The following is a 14,868-nucleotide window of genomic DNA, read 5'->3' as shown; positions in this document are numbered from 1 at the left end:
TTACGGTCACTGGCGATGAGCGGGTGTAGAGGAGCAGGGTAGGGTAGCGACCACAGATGGTCATCGCTAGGTTATGGATTATGTGGTGTGTTGTCAAGCAGTAGATCTGAGTCATGTTTACTGAAACATCTCTTCAAGAACCGACCGGATTCCTCAATTCCTTCTGAGAGAAATCATCGAAAATAATATATACGACTTTCCTGGACATTTCGTAACATCGAACCTCACCGAACGCGATCACGTCACCTCGGAAAAGTCGATGTGACCAAAACATGGGACTGACTAAAGATTTCCAAATGGATACAGAATGCAGGGGTCTCCTCCACCCCTTGACTTCAAATCAGAACGTTCAGTCACACTGAACCCCATTGAATCCAACATCAGTGGATGAAGAGAACGTGGAAGAGAGGGTGTGGATGATGGAGTGAATGTGGAGGAGGTGTGTTTGGATGGATAGAGTGAATGTAAACAGAAAGTGTGTAAATGGAAAGAATGTGGAGGAGGAGGTGGTGTGTGTGTGTGCGCGTGCGTGCGTGCGTGCGTTCTGCGGACCAACTCACACTGCAGTTCTCGGGGGGCACCAGCAGCTGGGTGATCTCTCCTCCGTGCACGCAGAAGATGTGCTTCATCTCGCCGGTGAAGATGTCCCACACGATGACGGAGAAGTCCACGCCGCCCGACACCAGCGAGCGCTGGTCGTACCGCGGGGACACCTGGTGAGGGTACAGCAGGCACGTCACCTTGTTCCGATGTCCCCTCAGGGTACGATGGGGAGGCCAGCCTGGAGGGGGGAGAGAGAGAGAGATATAGAGACACACAGACACACACACAGAGACACAGACACAGACACACACACAGAGACACAGACACAGACACACAGACATAGACACACACACAGAGACACAGACGCAGACACACAGACGACATTGAATGATTGGTAAGAGGACAATAAGGAACATTCCTTGTATGCATTTCTAACGATTGAAAAATCGATCAAATCAATTAACAAATCAACTGATATGCCTCCATCTCTCCTTCCCCACCTCTACGCAGCATGTGCTCCCCCTGCAGCAGCTGGACAATGGCAGTCTGGGTGGCGGGCACCAGCACGATACTGCCGTCCTCGCGCCCGCACACCAGTCTGCCCTGCGAGGGGATGTACACACTGGCCGTCACCTTGATGGGCTCCTCAGAGCCGGGCACCACGCTTAGCTGGTCAATGATGCCCGCAGACAGGGGAGCCAGCTTGTCAAAGGCCTCCTGGAGGCTGACGGTGGATGAAACCTGGAGCTCTGGGGGGGGGGGGAGACAGAGAGACAGACAGAGAGACAGACAGAGAGACAGACCGATGAACTGCAGGACCCAAATACTGATGTTGTTACTGAAAAGTTTTTGTTTTTTGATGAACATCTTTGTATTTTCCCTGATACAATATACAAATAGTAGTTCAATTCAAGTTAATCTTTTTTCATCCCAGAGGGCAATTTGTCTTGCAGGTAACACAATATACAATAACAGTTCAATACAATAGAAAGTTCAAAACAGACACATGACAACAACAACAACACATGTACAGAACCACACATTATACCCTAACATACAGTTCATCTATGTCATAGTATGAGAGTGACAAGAAGTATATCGCCTCAGGATTCTGTGTGTCATATAAATACTGATGTTCTGCTTTAGAGAAGGGATTGACCAGAGTTGACCACTAGATGGCATCAGATTCATCAAAAATATCACCCACATTGTCACCACAGGTGTTGAAGCTGGTGAGATTTGACAATCTTGCTCCACCTAGTGGACAGACACGGTCAATGTCCAGACCAGACAAAGGGAGGGAAACTACAGTCAACACGTTGACCAACATCACAGGCCAGGAACCAGGTCAGTTAAAGCTGATTCCCACCTATATAAGCCTTCAGAAGCAAAACTCCCCAATGACTGGTCTTTTCCCCTTTGACAAGAGCCAGGCTGGCTCAGTCCAGTCCAGAATCTGGGTTGAAAAATATTTGAAATACTTTCAAATACTTTGAGCATTTGCTTGAGCCTGTCTGGAGTCCCAGATGGTTACGGTTTGCACTTTTTGGACTGTTCCATTAGATCCATTGTGTCAGGTAAACTCAATCAAGCACAGCTAAGTATTCAAATACTATCCAGTCTAGTCTAGTCTAATTCCGTCCAGTCCAGTCTAGTCCAGTCTAGCGGGCCTACCTGCGGTGGAGGAGAGGGGCTGCAGAGGCGAGGAGTCTGGGATGCTCCAGAGGGACAGGCGGCCGGCTGAGTCTCCCTGCACCAACAGCTTATGGAAGGGCTCACGGCGGCCGTAGAAGAAACGTGTCACCGGGGGACAGATGAGCAGCTGGAACACACACCAGGACACGTCACACACATCTCACACACACACACACAAAACACCTACGGAAGGACACACATCTATGGCTACAGCACAGCAGAGCGCCGCGGGGGAACAGGGTTGGGGTCTTTTGGAATTTGGATTCACACAATGCAAGGTGAATTGAGATTCAACGTGAACAGAAAATCGGCCCACTGTTTTTAAGAGGATTTCTGAATTCATGCATTGAATTAGAATTTAACTGAATTCACTTATCGTATTGAGCGGATCACAATTCAAAATGGACGCCAATCCTGATGGAGAACACAGGAAGGACTATCATCCTATGTCCAAATGGCTCTGGTATTACTAACCTCATATTAGAATTAATATCATGTGACGATACGACCGTTTCTAAGCGGTCTAGTCCTAGTCCTAAAGTAACAGGGATTAAGGAGAATAATGGTGACAATGGAAGCGGGGCAGCATAACTTTGTTCTTACCAGGGATCTGACAACACTACAATGGCCTGTGTCTGCTCTATTCAACAAGCTTGCGGTGGACAATATCTCATGCTAATGGGAGGTGCTGTTAGCATCTTAGCATAATTACAATCATTCTATACAGTGCCATTAATGTCAAGCCGCAACCGCTAACTGCTAGCTCACCTGCTTACAAAGTTACTAACAGTACATGCAACTTATCAACCACCCTAAAATTACCCTTAACTGAGTTCTATTGGCAGCAAGGCACTGAATCATTATGATACGAACCAGCTTGACCTTGTTTTTTTTTGTAAAAGAGTGGTGGTGCCATGTAGAAATTAGAAATTCTCAAACTGGGATCTGGTTTTTGTTTGCCACAAATCTACCCGGACTGATTATCAATACATACATAGTTATATCAATATATGCATAGTTACCAGTCCTCCATCCTCCACCTGACCTTTTCAGACCTTTGATCTTTTATGTGAGCTGTTTACTCTCCATAACTGTGTTCTTGAAACAATAGAGACAAGGCACAGTGGCAAACAACCTGGCAACGACCCCGTTTCCAGGAAATGCAGGGGTACTAATGTGATTGTCACGGCAACAGAGTGTGTGAGTGATGGGCTGGGAACCGGATCGTTGGTGCTGTAACGGAGACCGTGGCCACAGGTTGTCTGATGTGAGGTAGATGCTCAGAAAAAGCTTCAGTCAATAAGCACTAACTAATGAAGAAAACAAAATGGAGGTTAAGGCCCTCTTGTCACAAGAGAAGGAAAACTCACCTTTATCATTGCCCGAGTAAAAATATCATCAGGAGAGCTTCACTATTGCTCTGTCAAAGTTAGGTTTATGTGGTGTAGATTCACGGACTACATGGAGGGGTCTGAGCATGGAGAGTCTAACGAAGCAGCAACTTGCAGTATCTGCTGTGTCATAGGATCTCTTAGGAGAGGTCAAAGGTCAGATTTTCTGAGCATCCTGGGAGGCCACAGGGTCAATGCAAAGTGCCACCAAAGAGCTTTTTTTTCTGCTGCTTCCAGTCTACTCAATGTTTGAATAACACACACACACACGCATGTAAACACGCACACACACACACACACACACACACACACACACACACACACACACACACACACACACAACAACAACAACAACTCACAGAGAACACACAAAACACACACGATTTGAAACTTAAGAACCCAAAACTATAGTGTGTCTGTGAAAATTGAAGCGGAAGGAAAAAGACACACCCGTCTTAAGACACACTCCAAGAGACAAGGACGCTGGAGTGTTTAGTCAGAAAGGCAGCAGAGAGGTGGGAAGAGTGAGAAGCCTCACTAACACTCTTAAGAGCTTCCATACGTCTTCCACTGGTGAAAACCTCCAAGGATAACAACTCACTGGCTCGTATGACAATAGCTAGGAGTCGTTTTCAAACGTATTGTTGTTCACTTTTTTTTCTTCCAACTATCGTGGAAATATAGGCAAAACGGTTTTGGACTGGGTCAGATATTGATATCATAAGATGGTCAACATTGCTGAACAGTGGCTGTTTGATTCTGCCAATATTTCGTTTCAATGTGTGTCAAATGTTGAAATATATAAGTCACTACTGTGTCTTTATATATAATTGTCTGTCTATAAGTCGCCTGAGGCAATATCCACTAAAAAGCAGCTTGGGGACTTTGCATGCATCTTCACCATATGAAGACAAATGAGGGGGAGGATGGTTTGGAGACTGTTTGTATTGTTTTAGTGGGAGGAGCATGGAACCAGGTAGGCCCAGGTGAGCCCAGGTGAGCCCAGATGAGCCCAGGTGAGTTGAGGGAGCTGGCCATCAGACAGACAGCAATGTAGAGGTACACACGTGGCAGGCTGCTCTCAACGCATCCAATCACTGTTCAGCTCTCTACGGGGGCTTTGGGGGACACTTCAGCACTGTTGATTTTGATTGGCTAGTATAAACTGAGGCATGCGTGTCTCGGAATTTGACAGTTGACAATGACGAGGAGTTTCGGTCTCCAGTTTCATTGTCAAAAAAAGTCTAATCTTCCAAACCAGCCAGATGTGTTTGGTTTGCATCTCCAAGACAATTTATCTACATGCATGTGGAGATTTAATTTGTTTAAAAAAATTGAAATAACTTAAAAACAACTAGAATTATTATAAAGATTGAATCACCGCATCATTTGGGAAACAGTGTAAGTGTCTCAAACCACTCCAGCTTTGTGCTGATCCCCCTGTATCTGAACAGCTGAGAGGATGGTTCACAGTGAGAGCTCCCCCTGTGGGCCAGAGTGTGTGCCTCTCTCCTGCTGGAGCTTACTGGTGCCTCTAGAGGCCGCAGGTGGTATAGCAGCTCTGGGGTGTAGAGCTCCAGGTTGCACCCGCTGGGAGGGAGACACAGCATCATGTCTCCTCCCTCGCCAACCTCCTCAATCTGAGGACGACCCTTCCGATCAACACGGGGTGGGCCGGGGGTGGGTGTGGAGGGCATAGTGGGGGGGGGGGAGGGGCGACAGCAGACAGAGAGCAAAAAAGAAACAAAAGTAACAAAAACAACGAGAAGGCACAGACAGCAAAATTAATATAATATACACAAAGACTAACATCCTAAAAATCAAATACACAAAGTACAAAATACACCATGAAGACAAAACGACAACGTTGGCTAACAATGTTAGACTGAGGTTATCTCAAGGACGTCTACTGGCTGGGATTATCCTCTACCTCTTGGAGAGGATCTTTCAATGTTTCATGTTCAATTTAAACAAGTGGCAGTTGTTGAGTACATCTAAAACAGATCTCCTTTCCCTCTCTCTAGAACAGTTAGCTCTCTCCCGCCCGACTGAAACATCATAGTGTGTGATCGAGGTATGGTGGATGGACAGATGGAGGGAGGAGAGGGAGGGGAGGAGTGACCTGCTTGTCGGTGCGGTCGGCGATGCTGTACACCAGAGGGGGGATAGAGCCCTCGGCAGTCTTGCCCACATCACTGCGGAAGTGTTCGCTGGCAGGGAGGCAGCTGAGGACAGACAGAGAGACAGAGTCAGACAGAGAGACAGAGTCAGACAGAGAGACAGTCAGACAGTCAGACAGACAGACAGACAGATGGCAGGTCAGCCTGGGGCGTGTTCATTGAGGCACAATAGAGCAAAAGGACTATTTTTACAATTGGAAGACAGTTTACTAAATGGACAATGCAGGCAGCAAAATCATGCAGTTTAAATTGGCCGCCCCGAACTAAACTGTGTTGGCTCAGATATTTCCCTTTTCGTGTAAATCTTTCGTGTAAAGTAGGGTTACTATTTGCACCAACTGAACACAGTCTGTCATTCACTACCTGCTCAGTTCTTAACTAGACGGGTGAGAGCGACATTAAGAAATGTCACTCTTTAAAACGGTAATTTTACTCCACCAAAATAGTCTAGTATACTTCTTATCAGCACCGATGATATGGTTCCAGGATATCTATGAGGATTGTATTTGTAGCCGAGTTGAGATGGTAAACTCACTCCTCAGGTTTAAATACCCTCATCATGCCATCCAATTGCTAGCTTTTCAGTGGCGTAGCTGGTTTCCTTCTGAGGTTGGAGACTCGTGAGCTTGGAGCGCGAGGAAGCAATACTGTTTGCAACAACTTGACGTCTGTTTCATATGTGTAAAATAATGATATTCTGGGACCATACTAATGATTAATTTTACGAGAAATATGATATATATGTGTGTGTGTATATATATATATATATATATATATATATATATATATATATATATATATATATACATACAGTACCAGTCAAAAGTTTGGACACACCTTGCCAAGAGTGTGCAAAGCTGTCATCAAAGCAAAAGGTGGCTACTTTGAAGAATCTAAAATATAAAACATATTCTGGTTTGTTTAACACTTTTTTGTTTACTACATAATTCCATATGTGTTCCTTCATAGTTTTGATGTCTTCAATATGAATCTACAATGTAGAAAATAATAAAAAATAAAGATAAACCATTGAATGAGAAGGTGTGTCCAAACTTTTGACTGGTACTGTATATATATATATATATATGAGTAAAATGCCCCTTTAAGCATCACAGCAATCATCACAGCAATCATCACAGCAATCATCACAGCAATCAACAAAACTAGAACTACTGTAGCAGCTCCACCTTTACAACCTGAAACACATCAAATACCCCTAATACCCCTACAGCATACTGTACCTTGCCAAATGACGGCTTATGGACAAAGAGAGGGAGATGGATTCTAAGATTGTATTTTTGTATATATATATATTTTGTACTTTTCTTTCTCTCTCTCCCCCTTTCTGTCTCTTTAAAAAACATACAGCTTGATGTAAAGGACCGTTCAAATGTCGTTCTAAAATGTATCTTTTTAACGACAGCAACCAAAAACCACAAATCTGAATGTGAACTCCAGGCTGTGAGTCCTGACCTGGCAGGCAGCTTGTAGATGTAGCTGCAGCCGTCCTCCGTCCAGATGATGACCTTGTCAGCCGCGATGAAGTCCCCTCCCGTCCACGCCTGGTCATTCTCATTAGGCACCGAGCAGAGCAGCGAGAAGTCACTGGCATCAAACACCTGAGAGAGAAACAGAGACAGAGACAGACAGAGACAGAGACAGAGACAGACAGAGACAGACAGAGACAGACAGAGACAGACAGAGACAGACAGAGACAGACAGACAGAAAGAGAGTGACACACACACACAGATAAGCATAGAGAGATCTCTGATGGGTGCTTTCACATTTCATGATCTTATCCCATGAGTTTCAAACCAATTAGTTTTAGACCTGAGATAGTACAAAGTGTAGTCAGTAAGAGGCAGGACTAGGGGTAGTTGCCATCCAATAGCATGGACACATTTCTATGTGTATGTTATCCACCAGAAGGAATGGGCTCACCCTCCAGTACTTGGAGCAGACCACCAGCAGGGACAGCTGTGTGAAGGTGCAGAAGGAGATGCTCTGACAGCCCTGGCAGTAGATGGGCTTGGATTCCTCCTCAAACACTGGGTCCATGTCCTGGAGAGAGTGAGAGAGAGACACACATGAAACACACACACACACACACACACACACACGAAACACACACACAGTGTAGGTGTGTGAGGTGTGTGATGGTGTGTGTAGGTATGTGATGGTATGTGATGGTATGTGATGGTGTGTGTAGGTGTGTGTGATGGTGTATGTGTCGGTGTAGGTGTGTGTTGGTGTGTGTGTAGGTATGTCATGGTGTGTGTTGGTGTGTGTGTAGGTGTGTCATGGTGTGTGTTGGTGTGTCATGGTGTGTGTTGGTGTGTGGTGGTGTGTGTGTCGGTGTGTGTTGGTACTACAGCCCACTGTTACAGTACCTGCATCCTGCTGACATCAGCTGTGATGATCCACACTTTCAGTATCCCAGTGACTGACACAGCAACCACTGTGTCCTCTGTAAACACACACACACATGATCAATCAATTTGTCATCATATTGTTCAAGTAACGATTTTCACATCTATCGATAACAGTTCCCAAAGAACCTCTTTTGATCGTGATACATTCTAGTTGGGGGTCGGTTCTGGGCCCTCTGGCAGCCACAAGGCAAACAGTTTATAGACCGTGCTGATGAACCGTCATGGTCGCCGGTCATCATTGACTAATTGATAGCTGAGGCAAAGTTAGCGATTGTCAACACAGACGAGTCCCAGGGCGGCTAATGGAGCTTTAGGTATCAGAGAGAGTGACTCGGCATGGCCTGGCTCCCGTTCGTCATTGGCCGAAACCCACTGACCTTGGGTACGATGGGAGCGGATGATGCTCATGGAGCTGATCCAATCGGGGGAGATCTTGGAGACCAGGGAGTAGAGCACCTCCAGGCTGGTGGCGTCCACCACTAGGATCTCTGGGTAATGGCCGTTACACAGGAGGCGACCCTCGCGCTGAGTCCCGATGGTGAACTGGTAGAACTGGCCCGGCACAGGACACAGGACACACACCAGTTAGAGGACACACACCAGTCAGAGGACACAGGACACACACCAGTTAGAGGACACACACCAGTTAGAGGACACACACCAGTCAGAGGACATAGGACACACACCAGTTAGAGGACACACACCAGTCAGAGGACACACACCAGTTAGAGGACACAGGACACACACCAGTTAGAGGACACACACCAGTTAGAGGACATAGGACACACACCAGTTAGAGGACACACACCAGTTAGAGGACACAGGACACACACCAGTTAGAGGACACACACCAGTTAGAGGACACACACCAGTTAGAGGACACAGGACACACACCAGTTAGAGGACACACACCAGTCAGAGGACACAGGACACACACCAGTCAGAGGACACACACCAGTCAGAGGACACAGGACACACACCAGTCAGAGGACACAGGACACACACCAGTCAGAGGACACACACCAGTTAGAGGACACAGGACACACACCAGTTAGAGGACACACACCAGTTAGAGGACACACACCAGTTAGAGGACACAGGACACACACCAGTTAGAGGACATAGGACACACACCAGTTAGAGGACACACACCAGTTAGAGGACACACACCAGTCAGAGGACACAGGACACACACCAGTTAGAGGACACACACCAGTTAGAGGACACACACCAGTTAGAGGACACAGGACAGACACCAGTTAGAGGACACAAGACCGGTGCGAATTAGGGGACACAGGGGACACTGGATACAAGACACAGAGAAGGCGCAGGTTAGGTGCCAGAGAAAAGACACAGGGGGGGCACAGGATAGGTGCCAATGAAACAGGGACTGGCGTCTGTATAGGACAGATGCCAGGGAGTAGACAAAGGCGGCACGGGAGACAGATGCCAGGGAGTAGACAAAGGCGGCACGGGAGACAGATGCCAGCTAGACACAGGACAAACAACAAGTGAAGAGAAGAGGCCAGGGACACTAGATACAAGTAAGCTTTGTGGGCATACAGCTTGAGAGATGCTGCCAGTCAGAGAGACCTAAACCGTGGACTACCATCCTATTGTCAGAGAGGGTAGAGGAACTATGTGCAGTACTTTACCTGGATCCCTGTGTGGGCGCAGGCCAGCTTCGTGAACTCGATACAGCGTCCGTCGTTGACGTCCCATAAACACATCTCCCTGCACACAGACGCGGTACATTGGGCCAAGGTGTCTTTATACAGCGGTAAGTTTACACCACCTACCAATGCTCCTGAGAGAAACAGGCTAATAATACCACCTTGTGTTACACAACAAAACAGGAACAGCTTAGTGTGTATCCCATCAACCTAGCTAGCTACGAACACCATTAACATGCATCTGCTTTTAATAAAACAGTAATAACACATTTTATGCATTATATTTAAGGAGCTTTTTATTTTTACAATCTCAAATGTATGTTTGTTTCTCAGAGTGGTCCTCCATTGTGTTTTGAAAAGACATCTTATTTCATACTTGCTATGCGATTATGTTTTTTTTAATGAACTTGAATCTTGTTTTGGAGTTTACAGTTGTGTTATATCTATAGTTATGTCCACTGAATATCCCAGTCTCCCCCTTCCTGTCTTTGCAGAGCTCCACTGCAGGGCTGTGGTGTGGGGGTGTCGTCAGAACCGCCTGCTGGACTCTACTCACCCACTCTCTGAAGCACTGACGATGTACAGCTTGTCACTGCAGGAGCTGGCTTTAGCCAGGCATGTGATGGAGGCTGTGTGACCAAACAGCATGGCTCTGGGACTGATCTGAGGACAGGACAGGACAGGGAGTCACACTGAGGAAAAAACAACCAGCCTGCAGGGGACTGACTTGGAAATAAACTTCCAAGAAACAACACGAGACAATGCTAAACAATGGTAAAATAAGACATTGGGATAGACTGTGGTCTACTGGTGGGCCATTCTTGAACATGTCAGATGAAGAATGGACAGTTGAATGGAAACACATGGCACCACTTCATGCTCCTACTTCCCCACTCTGAACCCCTACACTCTGACAGAGTCAGAAGGGGTATTCACTCAAAATATTTGTTGAAATATATATATTATAATTTTTTTAAACGATTCTTGAGTAAAATGCCCTTTAAAATGTTTCTAAACATTAGGTAGGACTAAACTGAAGCCGAACCAATGATGTGACAGGCCTTTGTTTGACCATGCTGAGAGCCTCTCCCTTCCGGCCCAGGGGCCCCCCGGACTTACCTCCAGGTCAGAGGTCATGTCCCAGATGCAGATCTGTCCGTCGTGGCAGCCCGTGATGATGGTGGCCAGGTCGTCCATCACCAGCAGGCTGGAGATGCAGTGTGTGGGCGCTGTGCGGCCCCACAGCACGATGGGCAGAACCAGGCTGTTTCCTGACATGTTCTCTCTTGAACTGAGGGAGGGAGAGAGAGAGGGAGATGGTGAGACTGGTTAGGCCTAAAGCTGAGATGTGGCGTTTCACCGGTGTGAATCTTTGAAAACATCTTGTTACTCTATCTGTCTGTGTTAGTTATCATCATCATCATCATCATCAGTTATCTGTCTTTGTTAATTATCACCATCAGACATTGACACCAAGTAGCTCACACTCCAGAGACCTCATAGCATTGGTGGGATGGGATGGTAGGCAGGAGTGGCAGGTTACCAGACAAGCATGGCAGACTGGGCTTAGTCAGTAGGATGATACAAAACCAGTGGGGAACAAACAGCAGTTAGGTCATTGGCACTATTGGCTCATTAGGGTAGTTTAGGATCAATTCTACAGTTCACATTCACAACAACCTCTCCACAGATCTATGCTCAATTGTTGGGGCTCATGCAAACATGTGAGAGGAAGAGAACCTTCTGTTGCCTAACCTCAGTCATTATTCCGCAATCAATGGAGGATTGTGAGGAGGAAGGAACATGCTAAGATTCATTCAGCAACTCAGCAACTCAAACCAAGCAGGTCTTCTTAAACCTATTAGGCTCTCCACTGTCTGGCACAGACTATTTGTAAAATGTCAAACTATTAGAGAGGCCTAAGCCTAATTTCTCCCAACTGTCACTTAGGTTTTTAACGTCTACTACGCCATCATAACAACTTGTGTTGTTTGAAGGCTTTCAAAAGATGGTGTAGCCACCCACTCCCACCCATTTCAAAACAAAGTCAAATTCCCATTTATTATGTGGGTTTTATGTCATCTGTCATATGCGGGTTTTATGTCATCTGTCACCCGTATTATGTGAGTTTTATGTCATCTGTCATCTGTAATATGTGGGTTTTATGTCATCTGTCATCTGTAATATGTGGGTTTTATGTAATCGTCCACCAATTGATTTCTGCCCAGTAGCAGGTCTTACGCATTAGTCATAGGAAGCTCCAGAGCTCGGATGACATATGAAACTATAACTGTGAGAAATATAACAAACCATGTCCAAAACAATGGCTATAAAGATAGACTGTTCCTGATATTTAGCACACAAAATCATGTTTCAAGAACAAGATGTAGGGGAGTCAGTTATCATACAATCATACAACTGGCGGAGGTTATTTACGACAGGTCTATTTGCACCTACACTGGGAGAGGCTAACATAGCCTAGTCCACAAACATGCATAGAACAATAATGGGTTTCCAAATTGTACAAGCATGAAACTATAGCACTCGCAGCACCATTCAGCCACACAGTACCTTAAATGCTCATGCCTTTTCAGAGTACATCTCAGCCTGCGAAACATCGCTTTCATCTTCACAATGTGCACCAGCTTCATCTTGGATACTATTTCAGTTCACACACTCCAACAGAAACCCAGTAAAAACAGCAAGCCTCTAACTGTAGATCAGAAATCCTCCTGCTCGCAGTCCAGACTACTTTCAGTGTGTACCAATCTATCCACAGGCTTTCAGAAGAATCAATGTACACAAGCCAAAACAGTAGATCAAAACAGTCAGCGAGCCTGAGGGGATTACTGTGTGTTACTGTGTAACTACGTAAAAAGTGCAGTGAGTCAGTCAGTGTACAAAAACGCTTAGCGCATCTTGGTGGACGACTATTTGTTGAAGTTGATTGTTTTTTGTCTCACACTTCATTATGTTTTTATTTGCCCCCAAAGTGTTGTAATTACATAACAAGCACATCGTAGTGCACTATCTGAAACCAACTAGTGAGCAAGGGTGACTGATGATTCAGATGACAGCTTGCAACTGATATTATCAATTGTCATTACGTGTTTGAGGAGGCCCTGATAGGCTATGTATTGTATAATATATGACATATATAACATCTTGTCTTCATAGTTCACCATGACAATCCTTTAGACGGCCTTCGGTGTGTTGATTTGGTAGCGCTACATAGGCATTTTGATAAACCACAATATCACTAACACCATTCCAAGTCTGCATGCAAACAGCGTAAGTAGTTTGCCAAAACTGGTGCTGATTTCAGTGTGCATCGATTGTGAATTAACAGCATGTAAGCTTGCAAGCTTGAGTATAACTTGAAGAGACAAGCCAGTATCTGGTAAACTATGCAGACTTTATCTCTGCATGCCAACTGGCAGCTGGGGCAGCAGTGGCAACGACATACAGGGGCTGGTTGATGCCAAGCCAAGCATTGGAAACGCCCACTTGTTTAGGCTGCAGCTAGCCAAGACGAGAAGAAATCGTGAATGCACACTACTGGTCTGCCATACCCTGACTGCTGCTTCCTTAATCAGCAAGGCAATGTCTTGAGCCGAAGAACAGTAGCAATCAGCTGACACTGGGCAAAAGATCAATGAAGAACTGAAACACTCAACTTGCATGATGACAACCGTGTGTCGTGACTGATAACATTTCTTGATTCCCTACAATTGGTATGGATCCCATTCAATTCAAAGTGCTCGTCATTAGCTTCTGTTTAAGCAAAGGGAACATCACAAATCAAGCCTCCAATCTAGGCTCACTAGCTAGCCACAGCTAACGCCGACCATATGAATGACAGCTTGCTGATGTGGGTTGGTGTACTGACAGGTGAGCTAGCTCCATAGAACGTTGACAAACACAGACACCAGGCAACACGTGGAATACCATCCATAATATACAAATGCAGACTGTTGAATACCACGCCGCGCATGTTTTTCAATACTGACACACAACTGACAACCTTGTTAGCAAGCTAGCTAGCGGTAACGATGATAACATTAAAGCACCTGCAATGTCGCAGCTTCCGGGTTAGCAAATAGGTTAGCATACGGCAATAATAATGGACATATTGATCAGAATAAGCGACTACACTTACCAACAACCGACTCTATATGAACATGTCCTTTTCTTGGAAACGTTTTCGATTAAATTATCTCTCCGTGTAGGTCAACACAATTCTAATAGGTCTTGTTTATTACCCTCTGCAGATCCTCTCTGGTCAGCTGATTACACCACGACAGCTTTGGACGTTGCCGTAAGTGAATATTACTGCCGTAAATACAAACGTCTTAAACCGTCAGACATGTTTGTTGTGTCCACAAAATATTTAAACAAAAATATTGTATAAATCAAGCCTTTATTCCCTCTCTGCTTTATTCCATTAATTAATGGAATTACGTTCTTAGATCTTTATGGCCCAAAATCTAGGATTTTTATTTCTGATTCCCACCAAAGATAATTTCAGAATGGAATAAAATGGCATTGGTAATGCAAATGGTAAATTGAATAAAATGACTATAGTCCAGAATGTATGCTTCAGAGGAACTTTTATTTCTGTTTCCCTCACTGATGCTTTATGCTTTTGAGGCAAAATATAGTCCTTACTCATCATTGACAGATACAGTGGTTGTGATCAGAGAGCAGGGGTCAGTTTCCCGAAAGCTTTGAAGCTTAAGTAGTACTTAATCTCTTTTTAAAAACCAGGCCCCCATAGACAAGCAAAGTTTTCATTCAACCAATTGTGTTAGTATACGCACAGAAGACTGACCTGCAAAAAATGATTTTACAATTGTCTTACAAATTTCTTGAGGATTTGCGGTTGGGTTGTACTGCTAAAGCTAGGAAACTTTTGGGAAACTGACCCCAGATGGTTTACCTGCTGTAACATAT

The 14,868-nt window shown here is 45.2% G+C and overlaps 1 protein-coding gene across 1 annotated transcript in view; it reads right to left on the bottom strand.

Annotated features, from left to right (window-relative positions):
• Positions 1–14,186, bottom strand: part of wdr7 (WD repeat domain 7) — a 155,902-nt gene extending 141,716 nt beyond the window's left edge. Inside the window, exons 1-12 of the mRNA XM_083670310.1 lie at positions 14,075–14,186; positions 11,035–11,206; positions 10,472–10,578; positions 9,898–9,976; positions 8,620–8,794; positions 8,201–8,277; positions 7,752–7,871; positions 7,283–7,428; positions 5,752–5,854; positions 2,218–2,365; positions 1,044–1,292; positions 561–781 (exon numbers count right to left, since the gene is read on the bottom strand). Coding sequence (XP_083526436.1) covers positions 561–781; positions 1,044–1,292; positions 2,218–2,365; positions 5,752–5,854; positions 7,283–7,428; positions 7,752–7,871; positions 8,201–8,277; positions 8,620–8,794; positions 9,898–9,976; positions 10,472–10,578; positions 11,035–11,193 — 1,584 coding nt within the window. The 5' untranslated portion in view covers positions 11,194–11,206; positions 14,075–14,186. The remainder of the gene's footprint in view (positions 1–560; positions 782–1,043; positions 1,293–2,217; positions 2,366–5,751; positions 5,855–7,282; positions 7,429–7,751; positions 7,872–8,200; positions 8,278–8,619; positions 8,795–9,897; positions 9,977–10,471; positions 10,579–11,034; positions 11,207–14,074) is intronic.
• Positions 14,187–14,868: the final 682 nt, after the last annotated feature.

The sequence above is a fragment of the Argentina silus genome, assembly GCF_951799395.1.
Source record: "Argentina silus genome assembly, chromosome: 5".
NCBI classification, from domain to species: domain Eukaryota; kingdom Metazoa; phylum Chordata; class Actinopteri; order Argentiniformes; family Argentinidae; genus Argentina; species Argentina silus.
This window is presented reverse-complemented; position numbering and strand designations above follow the sequence as displayed.